Consider the following 17701-nt stretch of genomic DNA (forward strand, 5'->3'; position numbering starts at 1 on the left):
ACCGCCTGACTTCTTGAACGTGAGAAAGAAATTTCTATCTTCTTTTCGCCACTTAGTGGCTGGTATTTGGTGGTTTTGTGTGATATGCACCAAACTCAATGCTATTTAATATGAACATTAGGAGGACTACTTTGAAACGATACCAAGTACACCAAAGATCTGAACACCTGGAAAGGTATGTTATGTTCTTGAAGAGAAGACAGGACAGTATATTTTTAAAATGTCAGTTCTTAGATGAACACAATCACAATAAAAATACCAACAGGATATTTCGCAAACTGGACAGGCTGACTCTAAAGTTCAAATAAATAAACAAGAAAGAGACAGAAAAATTATGTAAAATAAGAATCCTGAAGTAAGGATATGTGAGTATGTGTGTTTTATTTGTTTGATTTTAAAGTATAATAACTAGAATAATGTGGTTCTACAGCAGAGAAAGCCTAGGAATATATTCTAAATAGATACAGGCCTTTAGTAAATGATAAAGGTAGTATTTATTTTTATTATTTTTTAAAGATTTTATAACAGTATTTATTATTTTTTTAAAATGTTTTTGTTGATTTTAGGGAGAGGGGAAGGGAGAGGGAGAGAGAGAGAAACATCCATCAGCTGACTACCTCCTGCACGCCCCCTACTAGGGATCTAGCCCGAAACCTGGGCATGTGCCCTGACGGGGAATTGAACTGGGGACATTTTGGTGCATGGGATGACACTCCACCAACTGAGCCACACCAGCCAGAGCTAAAGGCTGTGTTTTAAACCAGTCAAAAAAATGCCCAGGGATATAATCATGTGGAAAAAATATAAATTTGAATCCCCATCTCACATGTTGCATCAATATTCTATGTGGATCAAATATTTTCATGTAAAAAGTTAAACCATGGAAGTACTAAGGAAAATATAGGTAGAATTTTTTTAAAAATGGTGAAAGATCTTTGTAAACAGGATGCAAAACCTGAAGTCATAAAAAATATGTAAAGTCTACACAAAAATAAAAAAAGCTGGGGGGAAAGCCACCCATAAACATTAAAAAGACAGACAACACACTGGAGGAAAAATTTGATTCATATCACAGACAAAGGATTGATTTTCATAAAGAATTCCTTTTAATTTATAGCTAAAAGCCCATCAAGAAAGGCAAATATATACTGGATCTTAAGCATATAGAATAAATGTAAGGAGATGGTCAAGTTCATTGAGGATAAAGAATATAAAGTGAAACTACACTGTGATACCATTTTCCCCTTTCTGGGCAAGATAAGAACCAGTGGTAACATGCTGTTGGAAAATTAAGGTGGATACGGGCACTCTCATACATTTATTTTAAGAATGTAAATTGGTACACATCCTATTAAAATCAGTTTGATAAAAGTTAAAAAACTAGAATGCGCTTGTACTTTAGCCAGACAACGCCACAGATCTGCACGTTTTAAATGTCGCATATATAAGGTGACTCGCTGCAGCATGGCTTGTAACAGCTCCACACTGGCAGCAGCCTCCACTTCCACCCGCAGAAGACTGACAAATGAAGTACAACCATATAATGGAATACAACATAACCATTAAAAAGTCAGGCGTTAGCAATCAGCACGCCAGGCAATTTTGCAGAATATGCTGCTTCCAAGAAAATTGCATGAAGAGAACTACAGTCACTCGTTGCCACCACCACACATTATAAATTCCTTGCCCCTCACTGCTGTGACCTTGTACACATCAGAAATCTAAAGACTGGATAATCAAAAGTGACCGCCCAGATGGAAAGCAGAAACCTACAACCTCTTCTGAGCTGGGGAACAGTGTCCAAACGTCACATGGATAATCGAAATGCAGGAGGTATTTTAAAGCGGTACTGAGGACACAGTATAGCCTAAAAATCCACTCGAGCAATGGGTCACCCGGAAGGAAAACCTGGACAAATGAATTAGAGCCTTATTTTCCAAATATTCCATATCTCCCCTGCTTTCTCCAGCTCAAGGTATAAGTGTCCTTGGGAAATTGTGGCAACACTTTGCTTTCAATACAGCAAAAACCTCTCCTTTCTCCTCTAAAAAAATAAAGAACTTGGACTCTGGATTATAAAATTCCCTCCATAATTGAACATACGTTGTTTTAGCCTATGCTCAGAGTTTATCCGAATAATAGAAACCCCCTCACCACACACACACACACACACACACGCACACACGGGACACAGGCAGAGAGAGGGCTAACGAACGCTTACCTGGTAACGTGTTGGCTGGTTGAGAATGCTGTTAAAACTGTGTGATTCAAAAACTCTCGAGTTAGACTGAGTGAAGAGGTTTAACTAGGAAAAAATACAATTAACCTAGTAAATTAGAATACATTCATTTGGAAATCAAAACTATAATCTACTTTATGCTCCTTGATAACATTTCTGGAGTCAGCACTCCCGAGGGACATTTCATGGGAACTGGGTTTCATAAGTGATTTAATGTATTTCCGAAGGCAAAAGTGAATGTGAGCCGCTCGCTCATGTTATCGACATGTTGGCAGCATGAGCTGTAACAGACGGATTAACTGGAAACATGCTTTTAAAAGTCGGCTGGTGCTGAGCGTCCCTGCGCCTGGGGACCTCACACACTTTGTCGGCATGTGTCCCGGGCACCTGGAGGGCGGAGCTGCACAGAAGCGACTACCTGCTCTGCCTGGCTCTGCTCCTGGGGGACAGGAACAGCGTGTCCCCAGGGCATCTTTAGTATTGTGTAACCCTAAGCTCTCTGCTCAGATGACACCTCTTCCCAAGCATCTTGGCCTGACACTGAGCCAGGTTCACAACTTTGGAGAGATCTGCGCTAAAGAATTTGAGTTTTCTTTCCTTTCCCCTCTTTCAGATTTAATTCGCGTGGGTAGGAACAGGAGCAAGAGGTGCACGTGGCCACTGTCCACTCCGCAGGCGCAGTGAGGGGCCTGCCCCTTCCCCACGAGGTGGGCTGCGAAGGCGGAGCCCCGCCACTGGCCCTCCCAGCCTCCCATGGGCAGGACTCGGGAAGGGACCCTCCTAACTGTCCTGTCACAGTGGTGCCGGGACAAAACCTCGCTGACAGTGAAGGCTCCTGTGAGCCACTGGAGGTCAGTCTCTGACTGCTGGCTGAGGCTGGCTGTGTTACAAAGGAGTTCTGGAGGCTCCTTCCTGTCTTCTAAAAAACAAAAACAGAAACATATGACTTCTCCAAATTTTCACTACGTTCAACACACAGAGTATCTGTGGATATGAGATTTAAACAGCTCCATGAACAATTCACGAAATAAAATCAAAATGGCAGTTTGAACCAGATGTCAGGGACCGGATGGCAAGGGGCAGGGCTCCTGAGGTGGTGCTCAGCCTTCCCTCTGTTCCCAGCAACCTCTCCGAGAAAAGCTGCTCTTCCTGCTGGCAGGGCCACACAGGCAGGAGCCGACACCTGCATGCAGCACCTCTGCCCCTCAGGTTCCTGTGCACACCCAGCCTTCCCCTCACAGGGCCCAGGTAGCCAGTGCCATCTGGCTAGCACTGTCCTTCGTCACGACATCAGGCACGAAGTCAGTGAAATCGGCTGCCTACAGAAAGGTGACTTTAAGGTGTGAAGTGTTAAGAGCTGTGCGTTCTTGAGAAGCTTCCTTTGAAAATAATAAAGCCTCAGTGACTAAGTGCCCAGAGAAGCAAAGTTCATTTCAGCAGTAGCAGAATTTGCCCAAGTTGGCAGTTAGGGCCTGGCCCCTTTAAGAGACCGGCCACCCTGCCGCTGAAGGTGCAGCTGGGGGGGGGGGGGCAGTAGCCAGGCGAGAGCGCAGCTGCGAGCAGGGGCAGCCAGGTGCAGAGGACCAGGCCGGGGAAGCGCCAGGCATCTGATGCTGGCTTGAGTGCCACGCCTCGCTCGGGCCAGCGCGGTGCCCTCGCATAAGTGAGTGACTTTAAAGGCTTCAGCTGTCTTAGCTATAAAATGGGACTAAGAGCCATACCTACCTCACAGTGTTGCATGAGGTTCAGATGTACAGCAAAGCACTTTGCAAACTGCGAATGAGGAAGGGCACTGGTATTTGTTGAGGCTGGAACTTTGTACATCTCATGTCATTCTCACAAGAACCCTACGAAGTTTCCTCTTTCAGCTGAGACAATTAAGACTCAGAGTGACAAAGTGCCTTATCCACGGGACTTGCCAATAGGCCATGAGCGCCGGAGTTCAAATCCGGGTGGAACGTCGAGGCTCTCTTCCTGACACTACACTGCTTCTCCATGTGTACACAGGAGGTGTTATTTGAAATCACGAGATGTCATAGCCAGTCACTGCCTCGCAGCCTAATGGCCTTAAGAGCCCATATCCAGGTCTAAAGGTTTAAAACGCCACCTTCTTAAAAAATGAGATGCCAGCGTATTACAAATGCTGGAAAGGCACATCTATTTTCAAAAGTGAGCAATTTAATTGCACTAATCCAGTCTTTACTCAGCCTCAACTGAGACAAAATATTTTCCTCTGCTCAGGAAGGCCTGGGTTTTAAGCATGGAACACAAGAAACACAGTGTTCTATTTACTTTTAATGAGTTAAAGAAGTTTCTTGTTTATTTTTAATCTGGCAGTAATCTGAGGATAACATTGCTATCTTGTGACTCCCAGCTACAGGCCATTTTTACAATTTTAGGCCACACGTTTACTTCTATCTGCCTCGCTCACTATTATCTGAGGTCCTGACCATACCCTTCTGTCTCCCATACCGATTCTGTCTCTGGAAATTAAGTTCATGATCATAAACTGCTGTCATGAAACCCATCTCTGGGGATGAGTCTGACTCAACCGGGGCCACTCAGGGACAAGCCATTCTTGACTATTTACAAAAGGGGCACTTATGGTTAATAATGCTCTTAGGCCTGCATTGATTTTATAATACTGAAAGGAAAAAGTATTTAGCCCAATAAAGGGTCTGGTGGTGAGGAACTATACATACAACCACAGTAGTTGTATGCAGTTAAAACCATTTAACTTCAGAACAGCTGAGAAGCATGGAACACAAGAAACAAAGCATTCTGTTTACCTTTAACGAGTTGAAGAAGTTTCTTGTTTATTTTTAATCTAGCAGTTTATATGAAATTATGACCAAAAGCAAGGCATAGGCTAAATGACTTCTCGAAACATTATGAAGATACCAAGTTTTAGTCTTTGGAAGACTATGGAATGGACAATACTTTCATCATCTTCTAAGATCGCACATAAAAATCACTGAACACATCCAAAGACAAGGGGAAAGACACAACATTTATTGTAAGGTTGTGGTAAGTGTCCGATACCTACCCTGGACTTTGAGTTGCCCAGTCCCATTTCTATGTCTTTCTGAAGCCTTCTCCTTCTGCATTTGGAAAAGTTAATGATCCGCATGATGAAATAAACAAATGACTTTGGACTAGGAACTAGACTGAAGGGTGGAGGTAACGTTTTTCCGTCATCAAAGTAAGATAACCAAAGTTTTGAACGAGCAAATTTCCATTCCACATCGCTGTCATCCTGTCACAAGGCAGAAAAGAAATAACGCATCTTAAAAACTAAAAATTCTAGTAATTGATTCCAGTAGGATCTTACAATAAACCTAGATTATGCTTTTGAAATAGATAAGTGACTTAATGTAAATTACCTGCATATAATCTCTATTGTTTTACTAAATATTCTATCACTTTCTTTACTTTTTTCTCATTTTTCTATTCCATACACTTCTGTGTGTACCCACTGAAATTTAACCAGGATTTCTGTCCCCCATCCAAAAGCAAAGCAAAAGCACAAGAAAAAATTCAGGGCGAAGGAAGGACAAAAAGATTGACTCCTCTCCCCCCGCCAATGCTACATATTTAACAAAAGTTCCTCACTCTCTAACCACCCCCCTCCTCATCCAGACCCGTTCAGTAGGCTGTAGATAAGCATATTATATCCCAAGGACAAAGGGGGAAAAACGGTATTCGATGAAATTGCACTTTGGAGCTTATGTATCAGCACATATGTCCTTAAATGTCACAAAAGGCCCTCAGTGGCCTATTCCTGTCTTAGATCTCCTTTGATTCTCAGTGTTGCCCCATGGTGATGGGCACAACCATTCTACTGGAAGAAAGGATGGAGAGAAGAAATGGGCAGGAGGGGTCCACCGGTGGAGGGAATTGGCTCACTCGCTTCACCCTCCCTAGGTTGCTGTGGCCCCGCCCAAGCAGGTGAGCAGAGTACCACAGTTTTCATACCTGGAGGACCCAACCTCTGCTTTGATAACACTATCTGTGTGTTTCTAAAGCACACAGAGAGACTCAATGGGCTTAACACACAGCAATGCCCTACGAAGAAACCGAACACTAAACCAGAGGACATAAGAAAACATACAGGGTGTCCCCCCAAAATGTATACAAACTTTAAATGATTATAAAGTCAGCGTTTATGAACATACAGTTCATTTGCAAAATTTAAAAGAATCTACAGAAATGAGTAAATTTTTTTTGTCAACGCCTGTTTTCAAACTGATGACCATTCTGGTCCAGGCCCTGCTGATAACGTGAAGCAATGGAACTGCAAACATCAGGAATCGTTTTGTTCGGTATTTGTGTGCCCTCAACTTGAGGACTGTTGCCGGTTTTGTACCGTAAACTTCATCTTTTATGTGACCCCATGAAAAAAGCCTCGTGGCACTTTAGGATAAATTCTTTGTTCAAAGCTTAGTCTGGCTTCACCCATTATTTCAAACCAGTTAAACCTGAAAAGGAGTGAAAATTAAGTGAGTTATCAGCTGTTAAAGTGTTTATACATTTTTGGGAGGGGAGAAACCCTATATATACACAACAGTGAAGAAAGGTTCCAAATCAGCCCAATCAAAAACAAAAAGTAGGATGATTTCTAGAACAATGAAAATTCTGAGCGGGTAAAGAACCTCATCAAGGTTCGCCAGACGCCTAGTGATTCCTCCTCCGGGATCTTTCAGGTGGCCTCCTGGCTAACCTGGGAGAGGGTGATTTCCCAACGGCCAGTACGACTTCTAGCCACTAATTTCAAAACTTCTGCACTATACCCGAGAGTGACGATAAACTCATGGGGAGCCCTGCTGTGCTCCTAGAGGACACTGGAAGCCGTGCAGTGATCTGTGCAGGTGGGAGACACAGGAAGGCTGGGCTCGCTCCGCCTGGGTCCCGGAGCCGGAGCCCCCGCGGGCACAGGGCAGGTGCTAACGCTACCGGGATGGATGGGGGCAGACCACGGAGAGGGCTCAGGTTTACCTCGATTTCTTGGTATGAGCTGTTAATCATAGCAATTAGCATGTTGAGTAAAACGACCACCATAGTTACATTGTATATTCCATAAAGAACGTATCCGATATTCTCTATGAATTTGTGATCGTACTTGAGCACAACGGAAGTCACTTCAGACAATCCAAATATGGACCAAAACAAAGTCTTGAAACTCTCTTCCACACTGTTGAGACAGTAAGGCACACAGTCAGCAAGGAACAGTTTCCAGTGTCAAAAAGTCAGAAGTACAAACAAGCCAGGGTCCGACCACTGTGCCGGTGTCAAACGTCATCATGAAGTATCATTACAGCCCGGCCAGTGGGGCTCAGCTCTTGAGCATCGGCCTAGGATCCAGGAGATCACGGTTCGATTCCCGGTCAGGGCACATGCAGGGTTGGGGGCTCCATCCCCAGTAGGGGGCGTGCAGGAGGCAGCCGATCAATAACTCTCATCATTGATGTTTCTCTCTCTCTCTTTCTCTCTCCCCCTCTCTCTGAAATCAATATAGACTTTTTTTTAAAAATCCTTTAAAAATATCACCATGAACCCAAGAGTGAAGTTATTTTAGTATAATATTTAACAGCAATTATTCCCCCTGGTTTTCAGGAGCCGATGAGCACGTGGCGCCAATGCCAAGCCCTTTGGCAAGTTGTCCAGGGAAACTCCTTAGGAGTAGGTGGCGGGAAGAGGTCCTGCCGTGATGCCCATTCCCTCCTCCTGGAGGACGGGAGCTTGGGGTGTGATTTTGTAGGCGGTTTAGAATCGAAATCAGGTTTTCTGAAGTAGAACAAGGTCAGGATTAAAATTAAAGTATACACAGATGTCTTCCCGGTAGCCTGGCGGTAGGGACCATGAGCACACCCTGAGCACCCACCCACGGGCCCGGGGAACTGGGGTAAATAACCCCGCTGCATCCCCCTAACAAAACGCTGCGCAGCCACGGGGAAAATGGCACGGATCTCTCCTCCCGGGTTTATATAAAACGATGCCTGTGATATATTCTTAAGTGAAAAGATATGATGCAGCAAGTATGAAATATTCTACCATTTGGATAAAAAAGAGGGGCATACAAGTCCTTACATCCTGTTTATGCAAAAAAAATCTCTCTGAAAGTACCTGTCAGAAACCCTTGCCCCTGGGAAGGCAGGAGCACTCAGAGCCTGCGGTCCAAGGTGAGGAGGGGCAGGTATTTTATCGCAGACACTGCTCCAAACAAATTATGTGTCACAAGGGTGTATTACCCAGCTAGGAGTTATGCTCGGCTGCAAATAAAGGGGAGGTAACAGCATGAAAGATTCTGCTCCTTTTCCCTCAATTTAAATCACCTACTTCCTCACTCTTCCATTGCAGCAGTTAGCACGTAGGCCCTCGCCAGGTAAGTCCCTACTTTTATGCCTTAAATGGGCTTTGCCAGCTGAATTTGGCTGGTTTTATCATATGAGCCAGTCATACTTGCTGGTCTGTGAACAGCAACCATAATCCTTAAACAATTACACACGTCGAATTCCACCACAAGGAGGGGTCAAAAGCAAGTTCTTTTTCCAAAGGAAGACTTATGAAAACTTTTCTTCATTTCTTATAACAGATTCTAAATAACAATTCTATAGATTTATAGGTTTTAGTACTAGTTTCATTCATTCATTCAACAAATATTGATGGAGCGCCTACCATGCCCTAGAGGTTGTGCTGGACCCTGGGGGCAGAGGGCAGAATAGAAATTCCTGTTCCTACAGAGTTACGCTCTATTAGAAAACATTTGATCGTGTGACGTCACAGCACGGGAGCTAGGAGACAGAAAAACTGCAACCTCCTTGTTCCTAGCCTTAATTTAACAGCGTCACAAAATTCCCGCCTTCTCCCCTTGCTCCTTTGCAACCCGCCCCCCATTCATTCTCTGTGACTCTGTATGAAGACTCTACCTGGGTGGGGAGGGGACAGTAAGGGGTGGAGGGGACAGTAAGAAGGAAAGTACACTGGCAGGTCCCGAGCTCCTACTGAAGGCAAGAGGCTTTCTATAAATCACCTATGTAACCCTCAGGATGACCTGATTTAAACCTTTTTGTGCTTATTTTAAAAATAAGGAAACGCACACAGAGAATTGTTAACTTGACCAAAGGCCACAGCTGGAGGCCAGCAGAGCTCACATTCGCACCCAGGTCTGCCTGGTCTTCGAGTCCACGTTCTTCCCACTATATTCGGGGTGCCCCATCCTCAGGCAGAACCGTGAAGAAAACATCAGGTATCAAGTGAGTTCTCAGAGTTCTAGGCTCTCTCTGTGCGTCCCCACTGGGTTCAAACAGCATTCCTTTCACCCCTAAGACCTGCTCTACAGTAACGACTTGAAAAAATTTGTTTTCAAATAATGTGATGCCTGGGAGGGCGTGAGGTTCTGTCTTTGTCTCTAGGGAACGTGCTGACTGTCCAGCTGGTTTCCAGTGTGACATTATAGGACACAAAGGGAGATGGGAGGGTATGGCCTCCCCACCCGAAGGACTATAATACAGAGGGAGGGTCACCCCACGACAACCAAACTCTGATGGGTGACAGCAAATTTCACAGTCTGGATGTCTCCATGCCGAGAGAACTTACAAAGACAAAGACTAAGGAGACTTAATCAAGGAAGACTTCCTGGGAGAGGTGAATGTCCACTGTGGAAACCACTAGGACCAAAGGGAGGAAACAGCAATACAGTCCTTGTGGGCTGCACACATTCAGGTGTAATTTCTCTTACTTGACTCCCTGTACTTTTCTGAAATAACAGTAATGGCTATAAAATGATGAGACTAAATTTAATGTCATGCATAATGTAAGAGACATCCAGTATTAAAATTTTACTACTCAACTCTCTCAAAATAGCCCATTTTGTATAGGATTTTTCCTAATTCTGATTCATTCTGTGGGCAAATGCTTACTAAGCTCTAAGAGAGGAGTCTTCGGGGCAACCTAATTACACATGGGCGCTAACTGCTTCTAATGGATTTTTTTCTACTCTTCAAAACATCTTTATTACAATCACTGGAATTTTCCCTTTGCTTCCCCTGGATGTGTTAGGATTTCTCTTCATCGCACCCTGTTTACGGGACAGCTGACTTACGTGGTAAAAGCAGCGTTTACTTTAGCCCCAAGGTAGTAAGAGTAAAGGATGAACATGCCGATCATAAAGGCGAGGAACACCATGATGAAGAGGACCATGAACTTGAAGATGTCCTTCACGGTCCTGCCGAGGGAGATCTGCAGAGGGCCGAAGCTCTCGTTGGCAGGAAGGATGTACGCGATCCGGGAGAAGCTGAGCACCACGGCGACGGCGTAGAGGCCTTCAGAGATGATCTGAGGGTCCGAGGGCAGCCACTTGTCTCTGGCTGGACGCAGGCGGAGAGAGAGACTAAAAATGAGACTTTCCATTCGTCGCTAACTATGCAAAGCCAGTACCTTAAATAGGATCCGTCTTGTAGGTAAGTGATTAACATCTCAGTTGAAACTACTCTAGATTTAATTAATTTCTGTTAAACCAGAAATGTATGAATTCCACACTCCTATGAATTATTTCTACGGAGAAAACACTGTTATAAAGATATTAAGCTGACTTTGCATTGAGCAGAAACAGAATAAAGTACAGGGGTGAAGAAGCATGTTAAAAGCTTCATTAGGCACAGACTGTCAGGATGGTGACAACGGACCTGACCGATGTCCCCTCAGTTACCAGACTTATCGACCAGTGAGTCTGTAAACTTGGTGGGCAGAAAACTTCTGTATTTCATGGGGAAATGAGTTCATCTCACAGTTAATGAAGTAAAACGTCATATTAAGAGACATGAGAATGTCCCTGAATCACAATGGTGCTGTCCACGTGGTATCTGAACGATATAACTTGTTCCTGGAAAATGGAAACTGTCACTGAGCCGCGAAGATTCTAATGAGGACCCCTAATGCCCTTTCAAGGTCACTTAGCGAGGTCACAGCAGACTGTGCCTGTTTCCCCTGGAAAGTCAATGAAGTGCTATGTGGTAATTTTGTGCGAACTGGGCCACTCCCAGAAGCATGCACACATCAGACACATTTGCAACAACAAAAATGAAAATGACCGTTTACCGAATGTTTTAATATGCACTAGACCCTGAGCTTTCCCATAACCTTACACATCTGGTGTTATTATTACTCTCTTTTTAGAGATCAGTACCAAGGCTCAGCAAGGTTAAAAACTTGATCAAAATCACGCACATAATAAGCAGTGCAGCCTAAATTCACAAATTTCCCTTCAGAAGACAGTCATCATTACACACGAATACATTTAAATAAATAGGTTATTGTGATACTCAAAGTATATATTAGCCCTAGCTGGTCTTGCTCACTGGTCAGAGCATCAGCCCATGGACTGAAGGGTCCCAGGTTCGATTCCAGCCAAGGGCACACACCTTGGTTGCAAGCTCGATCCCTGGCCCTGGTCAGGGTACATGCAGGAGGCAAGCAATCGATGTGTCTCTCTCACATCGATGCTTTTTTTCTCTCTCTCTCTCTCCCTTCCACTCTCTCTGAAAAGCAATGGGAAAAATATCCTCGGGTGAGAATTTTAAAAAAAAGGTATATATTACACAAAAATACAACCTAAATTAATTCTTTAATTATAAATGATGATTATTTGTTCATTTGATCTGGTCTCCCTGGTACAAAACCTCTTTGCTTGAGACACTAAGAGACAACGTGTTTGAATTTCAGAGTGTGTAGAATGTACATCTATTTTTGGAGCAGACACCCAGCCTTCTTCAATATTGTTAACCTGCCGCTTGTCCGCATAACAGGTGAGCTTTCATTTCATTTCACTCACACAGAGCTATGCTTCGTGATCTGAACTCACGTGAACTCTGTGCCTGAGTCTCCTTATCTGTAAAATGAAGGTGAGACCATAATTCCTAAAGTTTTTTCCAGATCTGAGATTTTGCAACGATGTGGATGTTTGCCCATTACACCTGCCCAACTTGGCCTCGGGGAAGGGAGGCTAAGGTTACCTAACGTGGAGCGTGCTGGGAGGGATGGCATCGGTGTCCTGGTACCCTGGGTACCAGCCAGCCGTGCTGCTCCCGTGACACGGATGTGTGGCATCACCGCGATCATGCCATGAGGAGGAGGGGCCCGACCTCTCCGCGGTTTCTGCCTGTTCAGAGCTTCCTTTCCCACGGCCACTGTAGCTCCTGTGCTCTGAATTTCTGTGCACTTCGCCTGTACAGCAGGTTAGCACCTTTCATGATGTTACCTCCTCGAAGCCATGCCCTCAGGGACTCATCTTCCACATCGATCCCTTTCTCAAGCCATTTCCCCTAATTAAGACAGTTTCATGTCCTTAGAGTACATAAGAGTAAATTACGTTGTCAGGCTTAAAGGGAAGTTTTCTCTCACCCTGCAGGGCCTTCTTTCTATGGATGTGAAAACTAAGGCACCGAGAAGTAAATGAACTTGAACAAAGGCAGGGAGAGTGCCAGCCTGGATACGAAGGAAGCTCTCAGGCCCGTGCGGTCTCCCCGTCCAGGAACGTTCAGCACGCCTCTTTATCGGCGCTCCCTTCCGAAACGCGGCTCCCGTCGCCCCCTGGAACCCGTGGGCCCTGCAGCCAGTGACTTACCGTAGGTGAAATACTGTATCTCTGGCGGGAGGGTGACTTCGCTGAGGTCGCTCTCTTGGACGTAACTGTCCACGTACCGCTGTGCTTTCGTTGCCTGGAGGAAAGCCAGGAACCTGGCTGTGAAGGCGGCGATGAAAATAGAGAGCATCCCAAAGTCCAGCACGTTCCACAGCTGCATGATGTACTCCCGGGGGCCTTCCAGCCAGAGCTCCTTACACTCGGACCACATCATTCCTGTCAAAACACACACGAGGGTACACGTGAGGCCTTGCGGCTTAACCGCACAGCTCTTCCTGGGTCCACCGCCGGCCCCCACCTATTTGATGCCCCTACGCAAAGCACCGTGCTGGGTACCACGAGGCACAGGCTGTCCAGCTCATGGGGCAGAGTGGATGGAAGACGGAGCTTCCACGACATGGATGCCTCACAATTCGAGTGACACACCTGCGGGCCCAGAAAGGCGGCCGGGGGACGGAGGGGCGCGGGCAGGAAGGCGGAAACATGCCGGGAAGGCTCCGCAAGTCAACTGATTCTGCCCCCGGAGACTTTCGGGGGAGAGGAAGAATTCATCTTTATAAAATTACATTGGCTCATTATCAAACCCTAGTGATTTACTGGAGAAATAGCCCCCAAATGAGCACTGTAGCACTGTAGACTTGTAACAAGAACAGTTTGTCCGCCGTCGGGGAACGCTTCCATCACTCCCCCAGCCCCTCCTCATCTCCGCTCGTGCTGGGAGGTGAGGAGCATCCCTGGGAGAAGCCCCTCAGCAGGGAGGCCTGGGGCTCCGGGAAACTGAAGGCAGGAAAGGCCATTCCCAAAGAGGACAAAGGACCCCTTGTCTGGACGGTGCGAGGGGAAAATGGTGTGGGATTTGTGAAAGAAATGTAGTGGCTCAAAATAAAATGTATGAAATAATTACGTGACCCAGACTGAGGCCACAGGAGTGAATGAGAGGGAGGAAGCACCCTAGTAAATCAGGAACTGACGAGACATCAAGAAACTGGCTGGGTGAAGTAGAGAGAACATATAAAGGGACTTTGGACTACTGATCAGTAGATAAACTGGTTCCAATCTCCATTGCTGTCTCTCACATTGCCTAAAATTTTTACTTTTACATTCAAAACAGGCCACTGTGAGGCCAAGTAACAAACGCTCTGAAACGGACACTCTCCCCCAACATCTCTAAAATTTAAACGACATCAATGTTCTCTAGTCATCAGTTAACAGCCGCCAGAGTTACTTCACAAGAATTTCAATTAAATATTTGATCATCCCAGTGAGTCACATTAAAAAACTTAACATTTTATTCAATAATTGAAGTGAGATTTCAGAAACACAGTATATTAATATTAGGCCCATGTTACTCATAAAAATTTTAAATTTATTGTTAGGATACTTTGTAGCATTACCAAGCTGACAAATTACTTGATTTTGCTATTCTGCTAATCTAACAATGGTGATATTGCCACCGTATAATGTAAAATAACATTTTAAAAAGAAAATGACCGTGGGGTGGGTGAACACACAATGCAATACACAGATGATGTATTATAGAACTGTACACCCCAATAAGTTCAATTAAATAAACAGAGAAAATGACGATCATTATGAACACATTGTTTTTGGTAGAAATCAGAGTACTTAAAATCCAAGGCTTACCAAGAACCCAAACCATAATGAGCATCTCGGTCCACGTGAACTGGGTGGTCTTGACCCTGAAGATCTGCTTGGGGTAGTCGATGACCGTGACGTTTGGCAGCGTGCTGATGCCTTCGAATCTGTCTGAGGCATTGAACACAAGCAGGCCCAGGAAGATGATGAAAGACGCAGCGTGTGCCACGAACTTCATGAAGGGGCTGCGCAGAACCTTCCCCAGCTGGGATAAGACCAAAACATGAAAGAAAGAAAAAAACTTTTACTTTTGCAAATCTGGCTCCTGCTTACGAAAATTACTACAGGATAAAAAACAAAACCACGACCAGATGAAATGAGAAGACTTTCAAAGCTCTCCTTGTTTCTGAAAAGCTATACACGGTAAAAATTACTCCTTTTAGGGGATGCTTCCTCCAAAAATAATTTAAGAAGTCTTCAAACTTGATTGTTTCTAAGGCTCTCATTTGTCTGAGGATATACAGTGTTCACCGATGCATTTCTGGGGATCACATGGCACATGCTGGCTATTCTTAGTTTTATATTGAAAGACTATGCAATGTCAAAGGTTTTAGAGTCTAGGAAAAGAAATTCCAAGTTTACAGTGTGTAATCCTTTACTGCTTTATAATTGAAATGTTATGATAAATTTGTAGGCTTGTTCATTTATAACTGAAATGTTATGACGTGTCTGTAGCACGTTAAAAACCCTTTGGAGATTTAAAAAAATCTTACTACTACAGAAGGAAATTTTAGTTCTCATTTCTAAATATACTAAAATCAAGTTGCGCTTTGTATGATTAAAAAAGGGCAGAAAATATTATAATCAGGATAAATATTTTATTTGTTACTATTCTAATTAGAAGCAGGAGCTACAATGATTAAAACCTGTAAGTAGGTTAATTTAATTGAAAGTCATCCCCGAGTTTGGAAAATCATATAAATAGTACAAGAGCACCTTAAAGTTCAGTTTATAATTATTTTAAGGCAACTCCTTTAAAATACCATGTGATAGGATGTCCTTAAAAGCCCCACGTTCTAGGAGAAATGAAAAACAATTCCTCCTGTCCCCAGGGCTTCCACGGTCCACGAATTAGGTACATTTGGTAGATTTATCAAGCAAGTTCTCCATCCTACACACTCAAACCCAACTTTTAAACTCAGTCTGTGACCTTAAAAAGTTCCAAGGTTCACATTTAAAAGACTGCAAATTCAAACAAATGTTTTTGTACGTCCACAACCTTAACTTGACGTCAACAAGTAGCCAAGGGCTGTCCAGCCCTCTGGGGCTGACTGCGAATGCACACGGACAAGTGTGACATTTTCTACAGGAAAAGAAACAATCCTTTTACCTATCACAGTGCTGTTGGGGGCGAGGGAGGTGAAGCTCATTCCTAGCACTGAGTGATTTCTTGGGAGTTGCCAAGTCTCCAAAAGGTTGGTCTTTAAAACTTCGAATAGCATGAGAAGAAAGCCGCATGCCTATCCTAAAATGGGGCCACATGCACAGAATTCTTGCCCGATTGTCATTTCAGCATCGGGTGGATGGTATATGGAAGGTATAAAAGTGGGTAGAAAGGACTCGGTTCCCTCTTTCCCTTCTCTGCTGGCCGGAGTTCCCACGCCAGGAGCTGCTTCCACGAGTGAAGAGACACGGGTGGACTGAGGACGCCCACTCCCGGCTTAATGTAATCTTCCCACTGATTAAGCTGCCGAGAGAGAACCATGTATAAACCTGGACCCCCGTTCCTCCTCCCCAGAAACGGAATTATTTGGGTGGGATATGACTTTTGCTTCAAGGCATGCTCTCTCACATTATTTACAGTTTTTAGTCTTAAGCGCTCATGTGTTTGAGGAGTCGTAAGACACTTTTCCATGATACATGGCAAAGGAACTCAGTCGAGTCACCAAAACGGATCAAAATGACAAACTTTCTGCCTTAAATCGTCCGGGCAGCTCCGGCACAAGGCGAGATGGATGAATATTCCCGCACATATATGGTGCCTACGGAGCTGGACTCTGCCAGGAGGCTGCTGAGCCAGAGAGATGACGGATTTCTAGGGTCACTCGTAAGTGGCCTTGACTCATTTTGCCTGAAACTGCCTCTGATTTAAACAAATCCAGATTTCAGAATATAAAAGCAGGCTTAAAGGATCTCAGAACAACGTCTTCCCCCTGGCAGGGCCCTCGCTGAGCCTAATGCAGATTCCATAAGCACGCCCAGTGCTCCTCTCCCCATCCTGCTCAGTGCTCCTCTTGGGCACAATCAAGCTGACTCTCCACTGGCAGGTGGAGAGAGAGAGGAAGGTTGTGAACAAAATGATTCAAGCACATCTAAACAAGCAAACCATCTAAAAATGCCAAAGCCCCCAAGCCCCAATTCTACATTTTTTTCTTCTGAAGAACAGAGAGCTGGAGGCACCTGACATGCACTTTCTTGGACTTTGGATGACACCACATTTGCACCTGGGCCTAACACTCTCTGCCACAGGTGGTGTGGACAGGTCCAAGCAAGTGTCTCCGGTTGTCAGGCTGACTGTGTCGTGGTCCCACAGCAGCAGCACTATTGCCCCGTCCTCCCTAGGCCGGCCCATCGGCTCCCATGTATTAAGCTGTCAACAGAATGGGAACAATGCTACTTCACTCCAGCAGCTCTTCCTCCCGTCTACCATGGGGATTTTATCTTAAAAGCCGAAGCATTATATGCCTGCAAAGGAGATCTATCCCACCGGCACCAAATCCTTTCTCATCCCTTATTTGAACTGACCCAGTCATTAAAAAGCAGCATTCATGTTCTTGAGTCAATTAGCATTCAGGGTAAAACTGATAAGAGCCTTAAGCAGGAAGCTTTTTCCTTTTATATCCCCAAAGGACACGGTACACCAACCACAGAGGAAACGGGGCTAAGAAAGCTGTACCCGGCTGCAAGGTGCGATCCAGTAGCCGATGGCGAGGAACGGGAGGCCCAAGGCCACCACCAGCACAACCAGACACTTGATGGCGATGGTCTGCTCCCGCAGCCCCGAGAGGTTCTCGTACCAGATGGTTAGGAGCTGCTGCTGGCAGTTGGGGTGAGCCACAAACTGGAGGGAGAAAGAGGGAGGTGGGTTACCATGCCATCTCCAGAGTTCAACTGCTGAACGTTAAGATTAACACCCCGAAGATATCAACGCGCGTGTTCCCAGAATG

At 44.9% G+C, this 17701-nt stretch overlaps 1 protein-coding gene across 1 annotated transcript in view; it reads right to left on the minus strand.

Moving 5' to 3' along the window:
- TRPC3 (transient receptor potential cation channel subfamily C member 3) overlaps positions 1 to 17701 on the minus strand; it is a gene marked incomplete at its 5' end in the record, with an annotated part of 61174 nt that overhangs the window by 11926 nt on the left and 31547 nt on the right. The window contains 7 exons of the mRNA XM_081136100.1: positions 2222 to 2305; positions 5286 to 5495; positions 7235 to 7430; positions 10341 to 10605; positions 12861 to 13094; positions 14523 to 14739; positions 17431 to 17595. Of these exons, the coding sequence (XP_080992226.1) occupies positions 2222 to 2305; positions 5286 to 5495; positions 7235 to 7430; positions 10341 to 10605; positions 12861 to 13094; positions 14523 to 14739; positions 17431 to 17595 (1371 nt within the window). The remainder of the gene's footprint in view (positions 1 to 2221; positions 2306 to 5285; positions 5496 to 7234; positions 7431 to 10340; positions 10606 to 12860; positions 13095 to 14522; positions 14740 to 17430; positions 17596 to 17701) is intronic.

Source organism: Miniopterus schreibersii (genome assembly GCF_964146895.1).
Source record: "Miniopterus schreibersii genome assembly, chromosome: 4".
Taxonomy (NCBI): domain Eukaryota; kingdom Metazoa; phylum Chordata; class Mammalia; order Chiroptera; family Miniopteridae; genus Miniopterus; species Miniopterus schreibersii.